At 39.2% G+C, this 15,093-nt stretch overlaps 1 protein-coding gene across 1 annotated transcript in view; it reads right to left on the bottom strand.

The window, feature by feature from the left end:
• Positions 1 to 5,820: 5,820 nt before the first annotated feature.
• Positions 5,821 to 15,093, bottom strand: part of dym (dymeclin) — a 56,580-nt gene continuing 47,307 nt past the window's right edge. The window contains exon 17 of the mRNA XM_062434725.1: positions 5,821 to 7,334. Coding sequence (XP_062290709.1) covers positions 7,185 to 7,334 — 150 coding nt within the window. The 3' untranslated portion in view covers positions 5,821 to 7,184. The remainder of the gene's footprint in view (positions 7,335 to 15,093) is intronic.

The following is a 15,093-nucleotide window of genomic DNA, read 5'->3' as shown; positions in this document are numbered from 1 at the left end:
CACCCTTACTCAAGTCAATACACTGAAGGGCTTTGCTGCTACAGGCTTGGTCTGGTATGACCAGTGCTAATGGTGGCTGTTATTAGCTTATGTTAGCGAAATACCTTCAGATCACAATTGCAATGAAAGTGACATCCACTTGTGCTCCTATTAAACTATTGTCTTTTACAAGTCACACATTATCTGGTTTTTATTGTTTTATCTTAAGCAAAACAAGAAGTAAACACAGTATCTGAAAATATTGTTGCACTTTTAGGAGTTTTCTGCAGCTTAATGCACTGAAAGATGAGAATAATTTAACAGTCAGTTTTTAAAAAAATTATTCCTTTAGGACTGCATTTTTCCAAATACAATTTTTTATCGATTTAATTTGACACTTCCAACATGTATAACAAGTCATAAATCTGTCAAATTTAAGGGGGAGCAGATCAAAACTTAACCTTCAGCTGAGTACATGAAAGTTTAAAACTGGAACAGAAACATAGAAACATATCATAGCCTGCAGATAGCATTTAGTCAATGAACATAAACACCTTAATGCAATAATTCATCATTACTTTTAATCAATCCAAACTTTTAAAATGGATCAAATTGATGTTTTTGTACTGTTACCTGACTCATACAGAACATTTACATATAAATAATTACATATATAATAATTAATCTGCAGCTGATCACAGGCAGTTATACAGTGTATTAAAGAGGCTGGCTGAGACTGACAGGAATATACAGAAATCTGATATCAATCTTGTGTTATCTGTACAGCCTACAGCAGTCTTCATGTGAGAAGCATTACATTCATGTCTCCATCTCTGCAACATTTCCAATGAAAATCAAAACCTTGTTACCTTTGTTTTTGCTCCTACAGACGTATCCTCAGGGGCATTTGATATGTGCAGCACATAAAATTCTTGATGAAGAAGAAGAGAAAAAATGAGTATGCTCAAGTTTTCCCCATTTGTAGGTGATCAAAGAGGTTTTCTACCATTGAATGGGTTTGGTTAAAATGTAATTTCAGTTTTTTTGCAGAGTTATCTGAATAAAGTTTTACAGTCTGTACCCGTGAGTGCCATATACAGCAGGTCATCCTACATTCACATACCTTAAAAGTGCTTTTGTTCTGGGATTCAATTCGTGACATTTTATCGAAGTAGCTGGAGGCCTCAATGACCCACTTCTCTTTATAGGCTGTTAGTGTGAAATGATTTTGAAGATCTGCACACATTTCCTTTTTCTACATAAAGGAATGCCAGTCAGTGTGATTGTCCAGGCATCACCGGTGCAGAATAAGATATCTCCACTACTACTGGTAAGATTGTCATGATACGAGGTCTGGATATTCATTTTCCCAACAGAATGATACTTCTCCTGAAATCACTGTTTTGCCAAAATATCCACTTGTACACACGGAAAATAAAAATCAACCAGGCATGAAATTCAATGAGATACATTCATGTTCCCAGCAGAGGAGGAAACCTTTCCTGTTTTGATACTCAATTCTGGCCAAAATTTAAACTTTGCTCAGACATAATAACCATGACTGTTTAAACTAATAAAATCCTTAGTGTGTGTAATGTGGTATGTGAGGGGGACCTAAAAAGTCAGTTACAGTTTTAGGGAATGTCTGTATAGTTTTTGTATTTTCATCATGTTACATTCACGATTTTAAACGCATCAGGACAAAGCAATTTCAATGTTAGCATGCTAACAATGGTAACAAGCTGATGTAAGCAGGTTTATTGTTTACCATGTTCAAAATCTCACTTTACCATATTAGCATTCTAACATTTACTAATTAACACCAAACACACTGATGGCAGATAGATTTTGATCTGATGATGATGAAAAGTCAGGGGATCATCAACATTATTTTAATTAATTGTGAATAAAAATAGGTATTTTAATCAGAACGATATTTTTACCTTGATGAATTAAAGGACCAGTGTGTAGGATTTAGTGACATCTGAGAAAACTGTGAAAACTGTGAAAATCCCTCTTCAGACCAGTGCCTGGTTTGTCCATTCTGGGCTACTGTAGAAACATGGCGGTGCAACATGGCAGCCTCTGTGGAAGAGGGCCTATGTAGATGGAAAGACTTATTCTAAGATAACAAAAACAAAATTACTTAGTTTCAGGTGATTATACACTCATTAAAACATATTTATGAATGCTATATTCCATTTTTGCCCCTAAATTTGACACTCTGGTCCCTAAAGGAAAATGCAATGAAAAATGAATGCCTGTCCCTGATGTCATAGTCATTTCACTCAAACCATAATTATCATACATTTAAATTCCTAGACCTACACCACTAGTATTGCTAAAAATGGCCTCTTAACCCCCTTTTCACGCCTTAGACAGCTTATCTTGTGTTGTGTTAAGTAGCTCCATGCAAAAAGGTCAATGACTGGTGACTTAAAAAGAGTAATGTGCGGAAAAAATAGAGCAAAAATAGAAACTAGATCCAGAGTAAAATATAAACATAAGAAAAGCCACTGTACAGTTATGTGACTTTTTTTTGGTATTTCCTTTGGTGAGGTGACCACACTGCTGACTTATTGTAACCCGTGACTACTAAACATAGGTTATCTCGCAGACATCAAGGGCATGATATGGTCTGTCTGTCTCCCCTTTATATCTCTTTGTGAAACTTGGTTTTGTTTTTCCCCATTGACGCTTCAGTCTGTAACTGTAGTACACAACCAGAGAAATGCTGTTGTCATTCCAGTGGAGATTTGAAGGAAGGAATGACACCCAGTGACGCCAAGTGTCAGTTTACTTCTGAAGAACTAAGATCCTTTCCATAAAAGCACCAATACAACAATGTAAAAGTACTCCATTACAAGTAAACATCCTGCATGTAAATCCCACATATGAATTAGCAGCAAAATGTAATTCATTAAAGTAAAAGTACTCATTTGGTCCTTCTGACTGATATAATAATATATATGACATCATTAGATTATTAATAGTGAAGCATCAGTTTGTAAGCAGCATGTTACAGTTAGCTAGTTTAATCCAGTGGTTCCCAATCTAAGGGGTCGGGTCCCTCTAAAGGGTCACTAGATAAATCTGAGTGGTTGTGAAATGATTAATGGGAGAGGAATGAACAAAAAAACAAAACAAGGTTCTGATACACAAATCTGTTTTCAGCATTTTTTTCTCTAATCTCTGATTTTTGGTGAAATATTGGATCATTTGGACATTTATTGAAATGAAACCATGTGAGAAGTTTAGAGGGAAAAATCACTATTTGGTGGAGCTGTAAACAACTCATAGACTCATTTAAAAGCTTGTTATATTATCCATCGTGTTAAATCTTCATCTGATAAGTAACTAAAGCGAAGTAATGGAGGAGAAAATAACATAAAATGGAAGTACTCAATTAAAGTCAAAGTACCTAAAAATTGAAGTACAGTAAATGTACTTCATTACTTTAAAACACTGGTTTAATTTATATTTACATCTCAGTCTCAGTGCTGTTCTCATGCTCTGAGCGACCTTCCCCCTTGCTGTGACCCAATCCTAAAACCGTTGAGCCTTACGACCTTCCATCGTTACTGTGGTAATCTGTCATATTAATGAGTTCTGTGTCACTAGGGGCAACCAGTAGTCAGTACAGAGCCACTTCAGCAAACTGGTCTCCAGTGCCCTACTTTTTACATCACTCAATAGATGCAGCTCTGGGTTTGACCTCTGTTTCTGGGGCCACGCTGCACTGCTACACTGCGACGCATTGTCACATAGACCTTGAGGAAAATGTAGCAGTCTCTTATAAACATAAACTACCCATCCCAGAATCCCCTGCTCCATCCATCTTCCTGCTGTCACCTGAAACGGGAGCCCATGGTAAGGTGACCCTGCTCCATGAAGGAACAAGGAGGGCCATGTCACTTTGTGAAAACCTCCGCTCAACCATCTGGCACTGTGATAATAGAGCTGGAAGCAGGTGAGAGTCGGTGCATAGAGAGAAAGAAAGCGTCAGGCAGGATAGCTTGTACACGTGCACACAGTCTCACTGTAACTTACCAATGACCCCGCATTGAAAATGGGCCTTTCTTTACATCAGATTGCATCCATTATATTGTCCTTGAGAATGGGAGAATTTCAGGCATGAAAATCAATACAATAGAGACGAAAGGCATGAAATTCTCTTGGGAAGTGGGAGCTCCAGCGACACAGTGGGTGCCATTGTGCCATAAACTTTTCCCCCCGAAGTGGTTTCATGCCTCTGTTTCTGCTGCCTCTGCAGCCACGACCACAACAGTCGACAATAAGACATGAGAGACACACTCAGTGCTAAAATGTATTAATATTCTGTGATTCAGATATAAGCAGCATATCAGCCAAGGAAGACCTGATGAAGTCCAAAAAGAATAAATATTATGGGTATTATTATATGGGTAACAGAATTGTCTCGGCCTGCAGAAATCGATGTTGACCTCAACCTCAACCAAATCCCAACGAATAAAATATACAGAGAGAAGCTGTCTACAGCACCAGTTCACAACCAGGAGTTCCCAAAATAAATCTACAGGCTCAAGAGATGATTAATAATCTATATCGACTCTGCTGCCAAAATGACTGCCTCAAAACAGTTTTCAAATGAAACAATCTGCTTGCAATTTATAGACATAATGCAGCGGGCGACAAATGCACATGAAGACATTGTTTTTTGCTCTGTCTACATGCCAAATATGAAGCCGCAGCCAGCAGCTGATTAGTTTAGCTTATCATAAACACTGAAAATAGGAAACAGCTAGCTTTGCTTTGTCCAAAGGTAAAAAAATGTGCCTATCCGGCCAGCGCCTCTAGTGCTTACTAATTATAATATTGTTTGTTTAAGCCATACAAATTTCATTGAAGTGTATTAATTAATTAATGAATTAGTGTCAAGTTGTTATTTTTTGAGGGCTGATGTCTGGACTGTTTCTTGGATGCTTGGTGCAGTGCATAGACTGTATACAATGATTGAAGTAGCAAGGTGTAACGTCACCCATTGGAGATGCAGCTTTCCCATTTGGAGTCACGACCTTCCAAATAAGAAATGCGTGAGCAAACTGTCAATCATCGCCCACATAGCAGACGTCAAAACTACTATAAATCTTAAAGTCTTATTAACAGAGCAATAATTTCAAAAATTACCACAAGTTCATTTGTCAGATGGCTTTAATTTAACGATTGAGACAATAAGAACTCATTGCCATCGGTGGCGTTGCACTTAAAGGTATTTCTATATTGGCATCAACCTCAAGCTGTGATAGCTGGAGTTCCTGGAGTCTCTGCCTGGCAAGCTCACTATGATGACAAGACTCCAGGAAGTCACTCTGTAAATCCACAACTTTTAATGCTTCGGTTTTTGCACGAGTTAAACAAATTACATATCGTGTGTCAATGATGTGTAGACGTGATGGTCGGCTGTCGCCCAGTTTCGAGCCTTTATGCTAAGCTAGGCTAATTGTCTTCTGGTATCAATCTTCTCATCTACCTATTGGCAAGAAAGTGAATGTGCACCTCCCAAAATGTTTAACTATTCCTTCAAAGGATCATAAGCCAAAAAGGTTGGAAACCACTAGTCTACATAGTGCAAGAGGAGGCAGAGATATACAATGAATAGACATAAATATTCAGTAGTATGTTAAGTTCTCATGTTCTCCGACTGACACAATCTGTCAATGAAACACCTGTATTATTTTATACTGACAAATCTAATATTCTTTTTTTTTTTTATGTCTACATTAATTTTTCCCTGAATGGTACAGTATTTCATTTTGCTTAATAACCATGTGACACTTAGTTGCTTTGATGTAATATTTTTATTTAAACTCCTATTTTCAAAGTATTATTTGCCACAAAATGACAGCTGTTGTCATATTATATGTAATAATATAAAGCCAGTTTTCCCACCTGGAAAGAATCAAAGAATAGTACCACTGTTTCTCTTTCATTAGTAGTAGTTGTTTCAGTACTACTACTGTCTACATTTGGAGGGGCTGAATATATATATATAAAAAAAACAATATACATGAAAATAAATAATTTTATACAAAGTCTCTAGTTAAACATGCAAATAAAGTGACAAATTAAAAAGACAGCTGTAATTATACGCACTACAACAGAAGGTTTAATGACTCGCACTAGTTGAAGTACTTGCCTTAGGTTACCATCAGGAAAACAATGGAAACGTCAAAGACAGGGTTAAGTCAAATAAATGGGCTTGAAGTGTCAATGATATCGCATAAATCAGGGTGATGTGGACTACTAATATTCTCAAGGGACTGATGAAATTAAGCTTTAATTAAACTATATTTCAATGTGGGTTATTGGAGGTGGACACTAAGCAACACCGGTGGGCTCAAATCTGAAATCCCCGGACATTACAACAAAACAGAGGACTTTCTGTTGGCGATCAGCTCTATTTTCCTGACCCATTTTAAACTTAGTTTCATACACATCTTTTATACAAACTCTTTGTATTCAGAGAACAATGTGTGGTGAAAATAGAAAGTTAATTCATGAGATTATCATACTTAAAGTCAGTAATTTACAGGATATTTGTGAGATGTAGGCTGCATTTTTCAAGAGCGTGACTTGCCTTGAATGATACATTGGTGCTATTTCTTAGCATTCACTGCAGCTTTAAATAAACGTTCACCGGAGCAGTGTAACACTTAGGTGCATGTGTTTTAATTGACCTTTTTCTTTGTAAGCAAGAAAAAAAACCCGCTGGATTATCCATCGCCAGTGTCCTGAGCTCCTCACAATAACAGAAGGTTTTACAGAAGAGATGTAACTCAGCATGTGCTGTGGGGATCAGGTCATTCTGCTCAAATGTTAAATAGGCAATTTTTCTATACACGAGTGGGCGCTACTGTGTGAACTGTTAACCTGCACAGATGAAGCTTCACAGTGTAGAAGCAGAAGGATTATTATGATATGAGGAAGAGTGGAAAAAAAAGAAGTTGTGCTGCATAAAAGGGAAAAAAAGAAACACCGTTCTGTACAAGGTTGAGGCACTTTCAAAGCAGCGTGCACATACTATAAAGGGTAATGCGCACACACACACACACACACACACACACACACACACACACACGCACGCACGCACACACAGGCTGTCAGTTGTTTTTTTTCTCCTCTATACTGAACAGGGATGAAAACACACACAGTCCACTGCAGGAGTTTCAGCCAGAGTCCATGCTGAAGAGCTCGATGCCATGCGGGCTCCAGTGCAGGCCAACTCCAGAGTTGAAGACCAGGGACCAGACATAAGGGATGAAGAAATCCTCTGGCTGGTCTTCCTCTACATACTTGAACTTGAGTTCTGGGAACTTCTATTGACACACAAGAACAGGAAGAGAGAGAAAATTGTTAAAATGGAGAAAATAATAGTACAAAGGCAGATTTGGACTAATTCAAATTTGATACTACCATGATTTAAACTGTGTAAGTGCAGAAGTTTGTGACTGAAGTGTAAAGTAATTGCCAGTGATGCTATTGTTTATTATTTTCTTCTGTGCATTGTAGCCAATCACAGCCCACTGTAAAATAAAATGTGGGATTGTCGTTAATGGGGACATATCAGGCACATTTCCAGGTCTATATTTTTGTTCTGGGGCTCTACTGGAATATCTTTGCATGATTTACAGTTCATAAAAACTCCTAATTTACCTTATACTGGTGTTTTATGTCACCCCTCAGTCCAGCCTCTGTCTGAAACAAGCCGTTTTAGCTCATGCCTCTTTAAGACCCCCCTTCTGAGTAGCCCACTCTGTTCTGACTTGTTTTGGAAACTGCTTCTCGGCTGACTGGAGGCTACTTCAACAAACCACTAAACAAACTATAGTGGTAGGATTTCACCACTTTTTCTCATTCTTTACAACGCATAAAAAACATGGAAAAACATTAGCAACAAAGGCTACAGAATGGGTGTTACAAGCTGACAGCAGATTGTCGGTAAGGTGGAAAAAAATGAAGCATTCAGAGCAGGCAGCTGCATATAAATAACAACCACAAAAAACAGAATTATGTCCTCTTTAAAATTCAAGCAAATGTTAGAAACTTTGAATAATTCAGGCACAAATGCCTGAATGTAGGGAAAAAAGTAAAAAGGACAGCCCATTTCACACCTCCTGCCACATTGAAATATTTATAAAGTGCTGCGACCAAGAGAGTGACATTTCTCTCAAATGGATGGTTGCTATAGGTGCTGCTATACAGGTAGGTTTAACTTGTTCAGGCCTTTCAGTAATCACTCTTCATCAGGTACAGTACCGCTCTAGGAGATGTAATTCCATCCGACTGTGAGGTAAAATTGCTTACAGCTGCCTGTGGGACAGGTATCACTCTGTGGTCCGACAGCTGACCTCTTAAAGGGCTGGCTAAAGTGCTAATGTCACTTCCTGACCCAAGCAGCCGACTGGATATTGACAGCCGCTGTTTGGCAAATACAACAGACACTCGTGGCTTGTTCATAAAATACCCACAGACTTGACCTCAATTCATAACAAGTAAATACATAAAGAACAGAAGATAATCCAATAAAATGTAACCAAACATAGAGGCGTGTTGTTTTACAGAGCGGTCTGTCAGCCATTGTGACCTTATTGTTTAGGTCTGTGGAGAAGTGCTGAGTGACATGATTACTTGTTAACAGTCACTAGACTCAAGACTCAAGCTTCAGCTCATCTTGACCTGACTTGTTAATGGACAAAGGGGAGAGAGCAGGACCGGGAGATGTTATAAATCATGTGATTATGTCAGAGACTGATCCACAGGAAAAAAAAAACAAGGAGGACGTGGATGTTGTGCATATTTCAATGTTGTATATATGAATTTTATACCTGAGTTTAGTCAATCAAGCAATTAGCCAATCAACAGAATATTAATTAGCAAATATTCTGATCAACAATGAATATTGTTATGAGCAAAAATGTGAATAAATGAATAGTAACTACTCAAATGTGAAGATTAATTGTTTTTCCATGTCTTTTATGATCTTATATTAGATATTTTTGGGTTTTAGACCACTTTTGTAGCCATTTTAGGACACTGAGTGAACCAAAAATAGATAAAATAATCGCTGGTTGCAGGCCTAATTCATTTCATAATATATGTTGTTTAGCTCTATTTTTAGGGTGTCTTCTTAACATCTGGTTTGGGACAATAAAGAGCCTTCTACATTAACTTTGATTCATTTACAGGTCTTCTTCCTGTTGATCGGAGAACATGACCATTCGCAATCAAACTAATAAAGTAAAATCAATAACACAAAAACAAAAAAAGTTCCAAGTTTCATCACATTTATAACAACTTAACATTTTAGAAAACATAATCCGAGAATCCATATTTAATTTAATAAATGTCTTGAATGTTAGCACAAGTCTGAGATACTGAAGATATTGAACTCCACTCTGAAGCAGCGACATAAGGAATACAGGATATGCAAGTCTTCCAGACCTGCTAGAAGCAAGTGCAAGCCCACTGAGCAGACGAAACCCACCTAACAGCAGGTAGGTAAAAGAAGAAGAGCATCAATAATACAACGGTACCTCATTATATTCTCCTGTCTACACACAGACACACACATGTATATACGCACACGCAGCCAGTATAATCAGTCTACAGTGAAAGACAGACGCTGAGGGCCTTTATGTGGCTGTCCCAGTCCGGTCTATTGAGTCCCGGCTGGCTCTATTCACAACCACACTATCGGTATCATAATGACACAAACAAGAGGGGGCTACGGGGTCACAGGCCATATGCCAGGCTACTGAGGCTAGACCACACACCGCTGCCATTGTAATGGTTAGACACAATGCAGGAGCTGTATTATCTGGCTGGTATTTGTGTGTAGGTGACTGTCTCGTAGACAAGCTTACCAACTCATCAAATGTTCATACAACACTGATGTTGCCGGTATGCTCAACGAAGGCTCACTTTTGCTTGTAATATAATATAGTTTTCAATTTTTAATTTTAAAATGGAAATAATTGTTTTTTTATTTATTGGCTTTGCTTATTACGGAGCAGAGACAAAACAAAAACAGAAGGCAGTGGAGCTGATTAATAACTTGGGATAATCATCGTGATATATGAAACATAGCCAATTATGGTAATCAGGTCATTGAGATAATTAAAGCATAAATCAGCAAACACTGCAATGTCAACATTCTTTCAAGCAACATGTGTGGTATTAATATCATTGAAGCATTAGGGAATACAATTTTCCACTCATTAATGTGCAAATATATGTGAAAATGCTCTAAAATCTAATCAGATCATCTATACGGGGAATATGTGGTGCAAGCAGTATTGTCATGTAAGTTATTGTTTTCATAGGAAAACGTCTGTAGACATTATATGTGTGGCAATAAACAGGCTTCAATGGAGGCAGAACACTAAAAGAACAACATTTCAGTGACTGAATATGAGGAGCATTTCATAATGACCCCTGAACGCTGCATTGACAGTTAACTGGAAAAACAATATCGAGCCAAAATGATAACAGGCGTTAGTGTGGTGTTACATCAGTAAAGCAGGCAGTACATAATCTGACAAACTGTGGAAAGACTGAGAAGTAAGAGAAAATGATGCACCTTGTGCTCACTGGAGACGAAAATTATGAAACTAAATGGCATCAATATACAGTCCCCATGTGCACATCCAGATATGTTCACTAGAAAACATAATGAGAAAAAAATAAAAATCTTTGTATCACAGAGGCCAACCTCCTATGTCTATATTGGACAGAGCACCAAGGGATTTGGTGTTTCGGGAAGTCTTGGATAACACTACATGCTTCGCAGAAAGAATGTCCCTTCCAGGCTCCAGTGCTTTCTTGGAAATATCAGTCAGGACTGCCACATCCTCTCCCCAATATTATCTTGGTCCGTTATTCTGTCCATACTGTGGTTTCCTCTCTGTACATATCTCCTCTGGCACTATGTTGCCTTCTCTCCCCCTCCCACCCTCCCACCCTCCTCTGTTTTGCTCGCAGTCTGGCAGCTGTCTGGGCCCACTTGGCCCAGGCTCATATCAGTTAGTTATGGGTCCTGGCGGGTCAGGCCCTCGCCCCTGAACACAGACTGACTGGCTGGCCTCATATCTTCACTCAGGACTCAGTGTTCCTTTCCCTCCTCTGCACGCCGCTGTGCTGTCAGAGCTCGGCCAGACAGAGAAGAATGCAGCTTGGGAGCAAATATGAACTGAACACACACACACACACACACACAAAAGCACACTCGCTTGCAGGTACACACACAAACATTGAAAGGTCATCTTTCAAAATAAAAAAAGCTACTGTATTAATCTTTGATATGAGTTCATGGTCACGAGGAGGAGGCCTACTCAAGATTCAGTGTCTTTAGAAACACTAGCAGAGTGGCTCTCTGGATGGAAATGTTGATCTGTAGGTAAGTCGGCTGCTTTGGTTAAAACTGAAATATCTCAGCAACTACTGAGTGGACTGACATGACATTTTGTAAAGACATTCATGGTCCCCAGAAAATAAACCCTAATGACTAATGATGCAGCAACGTTTCCTCTAGCACCACTACCAGGTGAAAGTTTTCATTATCCTGTGCAATATCTCAACATCTATTGGACTGACTAACACAGATATTTGCACATTCATAGTGCCCAGAGGATGAATATTCACGACTTTGCTGATCCTCTGACTTTTCCTCAAGCATACATTAATACATACATTTGTGTATTAAGCTTAAGTTAAAGCGTCAACAAGTATTTGATGAACTGCCATGACATTTGGTATTTGGCATTCATGTCTTCCTCAAGATGATCTATAATTACTTTATTGATCCACTGACTTTTCATCATGAGGTAACAATTTTAATTGGTCGAGTAACCTACAAAACTAATGCTGTACTTTGTGTTTGGTGCTAATTAGCAAATGTTAACATGCTAACACACTAAGATGGTGAACATGGTAAAAATTATACCTGCTAAACATCAGCATGTTAGCATCTTGGTGTTAGCATTTAACTCAAAGCATTGCTGTACCACAGAACAGCTTTAGCATTATATGATTTAACAGTTCAGTTTTTAATCTGTTTCTTGTGAGTCCATCAATATTATTGAACTGACAGACTGAATCAGTGGAGTAACCCTTCAACTTATCATATCATTGGAAAGAAAGGGCTTGCAGTCATCAATCAATGTAATGCTAACCAATTGTAATTTCAGGCCATGTTTATACTAATGAGGATACATCTGAAATACATGTTTATGTCCTTTCAGATAAATTTCACTCTCTTCATTTCCTGTTCATACTTGCATACACATTGCCAAATCAACATGATGGTGTGGATGACGTGGTTCATCTTAATTAGCTATTAGTCAATGAATTGATTAGTTGATGAACACTACATTAACCAACAATTTCAGTGATTGATTAGCAGTTTAAGTCATTAATCAACTAATCTACAACTAATATTCAAGACGTCTAAGAGTGACACAACCTCTAAAGCCTGTGTGGTCGACATGTGGGAAAGTAGTCCTGACCGGCCTTCAGACCTACAAAGGCCCAGGTACTGACTGAGTAACAGCTGGTATGCTCCACCCTCTTCCACCCCCCCTCCGTCCAGTTCCTGAGGAGCCAGAGAGTCTGTGGGCTATCGCTGCTCAATAAGGCAGATTTCAGCTGGTCAGGCTAAACAACACATTCCTCAGGCACTGCCCATGAGAGCCACTCAGCCTCACACACCCTGAAACAACACACACATACACAAAGAATTACAGAGAGAGAGACGGTTGAGTGACGAGGCACTGAGGGTCGTCCCTGGGGTATTTACCACCTTCTTTTTAACCCTTTCTTTCAGTTGGGAGCTCATCTGCATGTCTTTGTGTGAATGCTTTAAAGTCCTTTAAGTAAACAGGCTTTTTGTAGTCTTGTGTCTACAATGTTCCCCTTACCTAAAACAACACGGTTCTGTTTAGTCAGTATAATGTAAACTAAATTATTTACTTTGCAACAGTCAGCTCCGCCTAAAAAAAAAGAAGGCACAAATGAAAAATATAGAAGTTTAATTTGCATTTGACACTGATAATACTTTGAGATTGTTGTAAAAAACATGACATGCAAAAACAACAGGAAAACAGCTAATGGCGCTTTTCCACTACACCGTTCCAGCACGACTCGCCTCGACTCGCCTCAGTTCTTTTTGCGTTTCCACTAGGGAAAGTACCTGGTACCTGGTCCTTTTTTAGTACCTGCTCTGGTGAGGTTCCAAGCGAGCCAAGCCGGTACTAAAATGTGACGTCGACACACTGCTGGCCGCTGATTGGTAGTTGTCGCTGGAAGCGTCATGAGCCGTCTCACACAAGAATCAAACCCGGCATTTTTAAATGACGGCAGCAGCGTTACAACCATAGTTACAGCCATACGGCTCAATTTTCTTGCTTTGTGTGAGACAGAAAGCCACATACAGCAGCAAGTACACCACTGCCTCCATGTCCTCCATTGTTTATGTGTTTTGTGTCGCGTAAAAAACGAAGTCACGGCAGTTTTGCGGAGCCGTGCTATGACAACCCCGCCCACGTTGAGTAGGTACTTTTTTGTAATGGAAAAGGAACCGTGCCGAGTCGAGGCGAGCCGAGGCGAGTCGTGCTGAAACTGTGTAGTGGAAAAGCGCCATAAATGTCTACTTCCTCAACTTATTTTATCTCTCAGTAGGCATTTATATTGTGTTTCAGTATAGCTGAACACACAACATAAGTTTCTACATATTTATGTTTCTGTTGTCAGACAATTGGGAGTCTTGAGCAGCAATCTAGTTTAGAATTATGCATGTTATCTGCTGATAAAGGCTAATAGTAAATGCTGCAATGAGTCTGTCAGTCATGGACTATATCAAAATGGGCGTAGTAAAGTGAAACGTCACCCATCGTTTAGCACTGGAGCTGGTTTGAAGCTCAGAGTTTCTGCTTTTGGTGGTCAGTGCCATCTTTTTTGTATGGACCCAGGATCTACCAGATAAGGACTATGGGATGTTTACATTAGCTAACGTTAGCTACTTTAGCTAAACTGTGCTAAGAGGGCAGATATTATAAATAAAGTTATCAATAAACTTAAATATTGCAACAATAGTCTGACTCAGTCTTGGAGAGCTGCAGGTGAGCCAACTGTCAATCAACGCCCACACGGCAGACATCAAAGCTACTGTAAGTCTTCAAATCTTATTAACAGAACAGTAATTATAAAAATAACAACCAGCATATTATTATTAGGGCCCGAGCGGCGACTGCAAGTCGCCTGGCGAAAGCCCTATTGAAATTGTAATGTTTATTATTATTATTAGGGCCCGAGCGGCGACTGCAAGTCGCCTGGCGAAAGCCCTATTGAAATTGTAATGTTTATTATTATTATTATTATTATTATTATTCTTCCGACATTTCGTGCCCCAATTTCGCCCCTTTCCCAAATGCGAAAATTCGTATACTTTTGCACGGACGTCCAGCCTCATCCGAAATTTGATATTTTTGGGTGGTCGCACATTGTCGACGCAGAATGGCGGAATAGCGCCCCCTACAAAGTCCAAAAATGCCCATAGGGAATTTTGCTAACTTTGTCCTATGCTCACAAAATTCGGTACACATATGTATTATACCCACATATGCAAAAAAGCCTCTTGACCTCATGACCTCAACCCAACAGGAAGTCGGCCATTTTGGTTTTGATTTTTCCCGCCTAAAATTAACTCCTCCCACAGCGTTCGCCCGATCAAGTTCAAATTAGGTACGCAACATCTCCAGACCTAGCTGAGCTTAAGTTGTGCTCTGCCCATCCGTAGGTCAAAGGGCGTGTCTGCCAGGGCTCAACTAACTTTGGCGTGCTCGCCATGTACATACGAGTGGCTCTCACGCCCACATACTTCATCCAATCAGCTTCAAACTTGCTGGACATGATGATGGCTCCGCCCTGAACGTCCCGATATATTAACTTCCCACGTAACTCATAGCGCCCCCCGGTGGTAACAGGAAGTTAACTAAGATTCATTAAAATTACATACTTTGCCCCATCAACTTCATTCAGAACCAGTTGGTGAAGCTACATTATGAAGACTGTGAAGCTACG

The sequence above is a fragment of the Scomber scombrus genome, chromosome 15, assembly GCF_963691925.1.
Source record: "Scomber scombrus chromosome 15, fScoSco1.1, whole genome shotgun sequence".
Lineage (NCBI taxonomy): Eukaryota > Metazoa > Chordata > Actinopteri > Scombriformes > Scombridae > Scomber > Scomber scombrus.
This window is presented reverse-complemented; position numbering and strand designations above follow the sequence as displayed.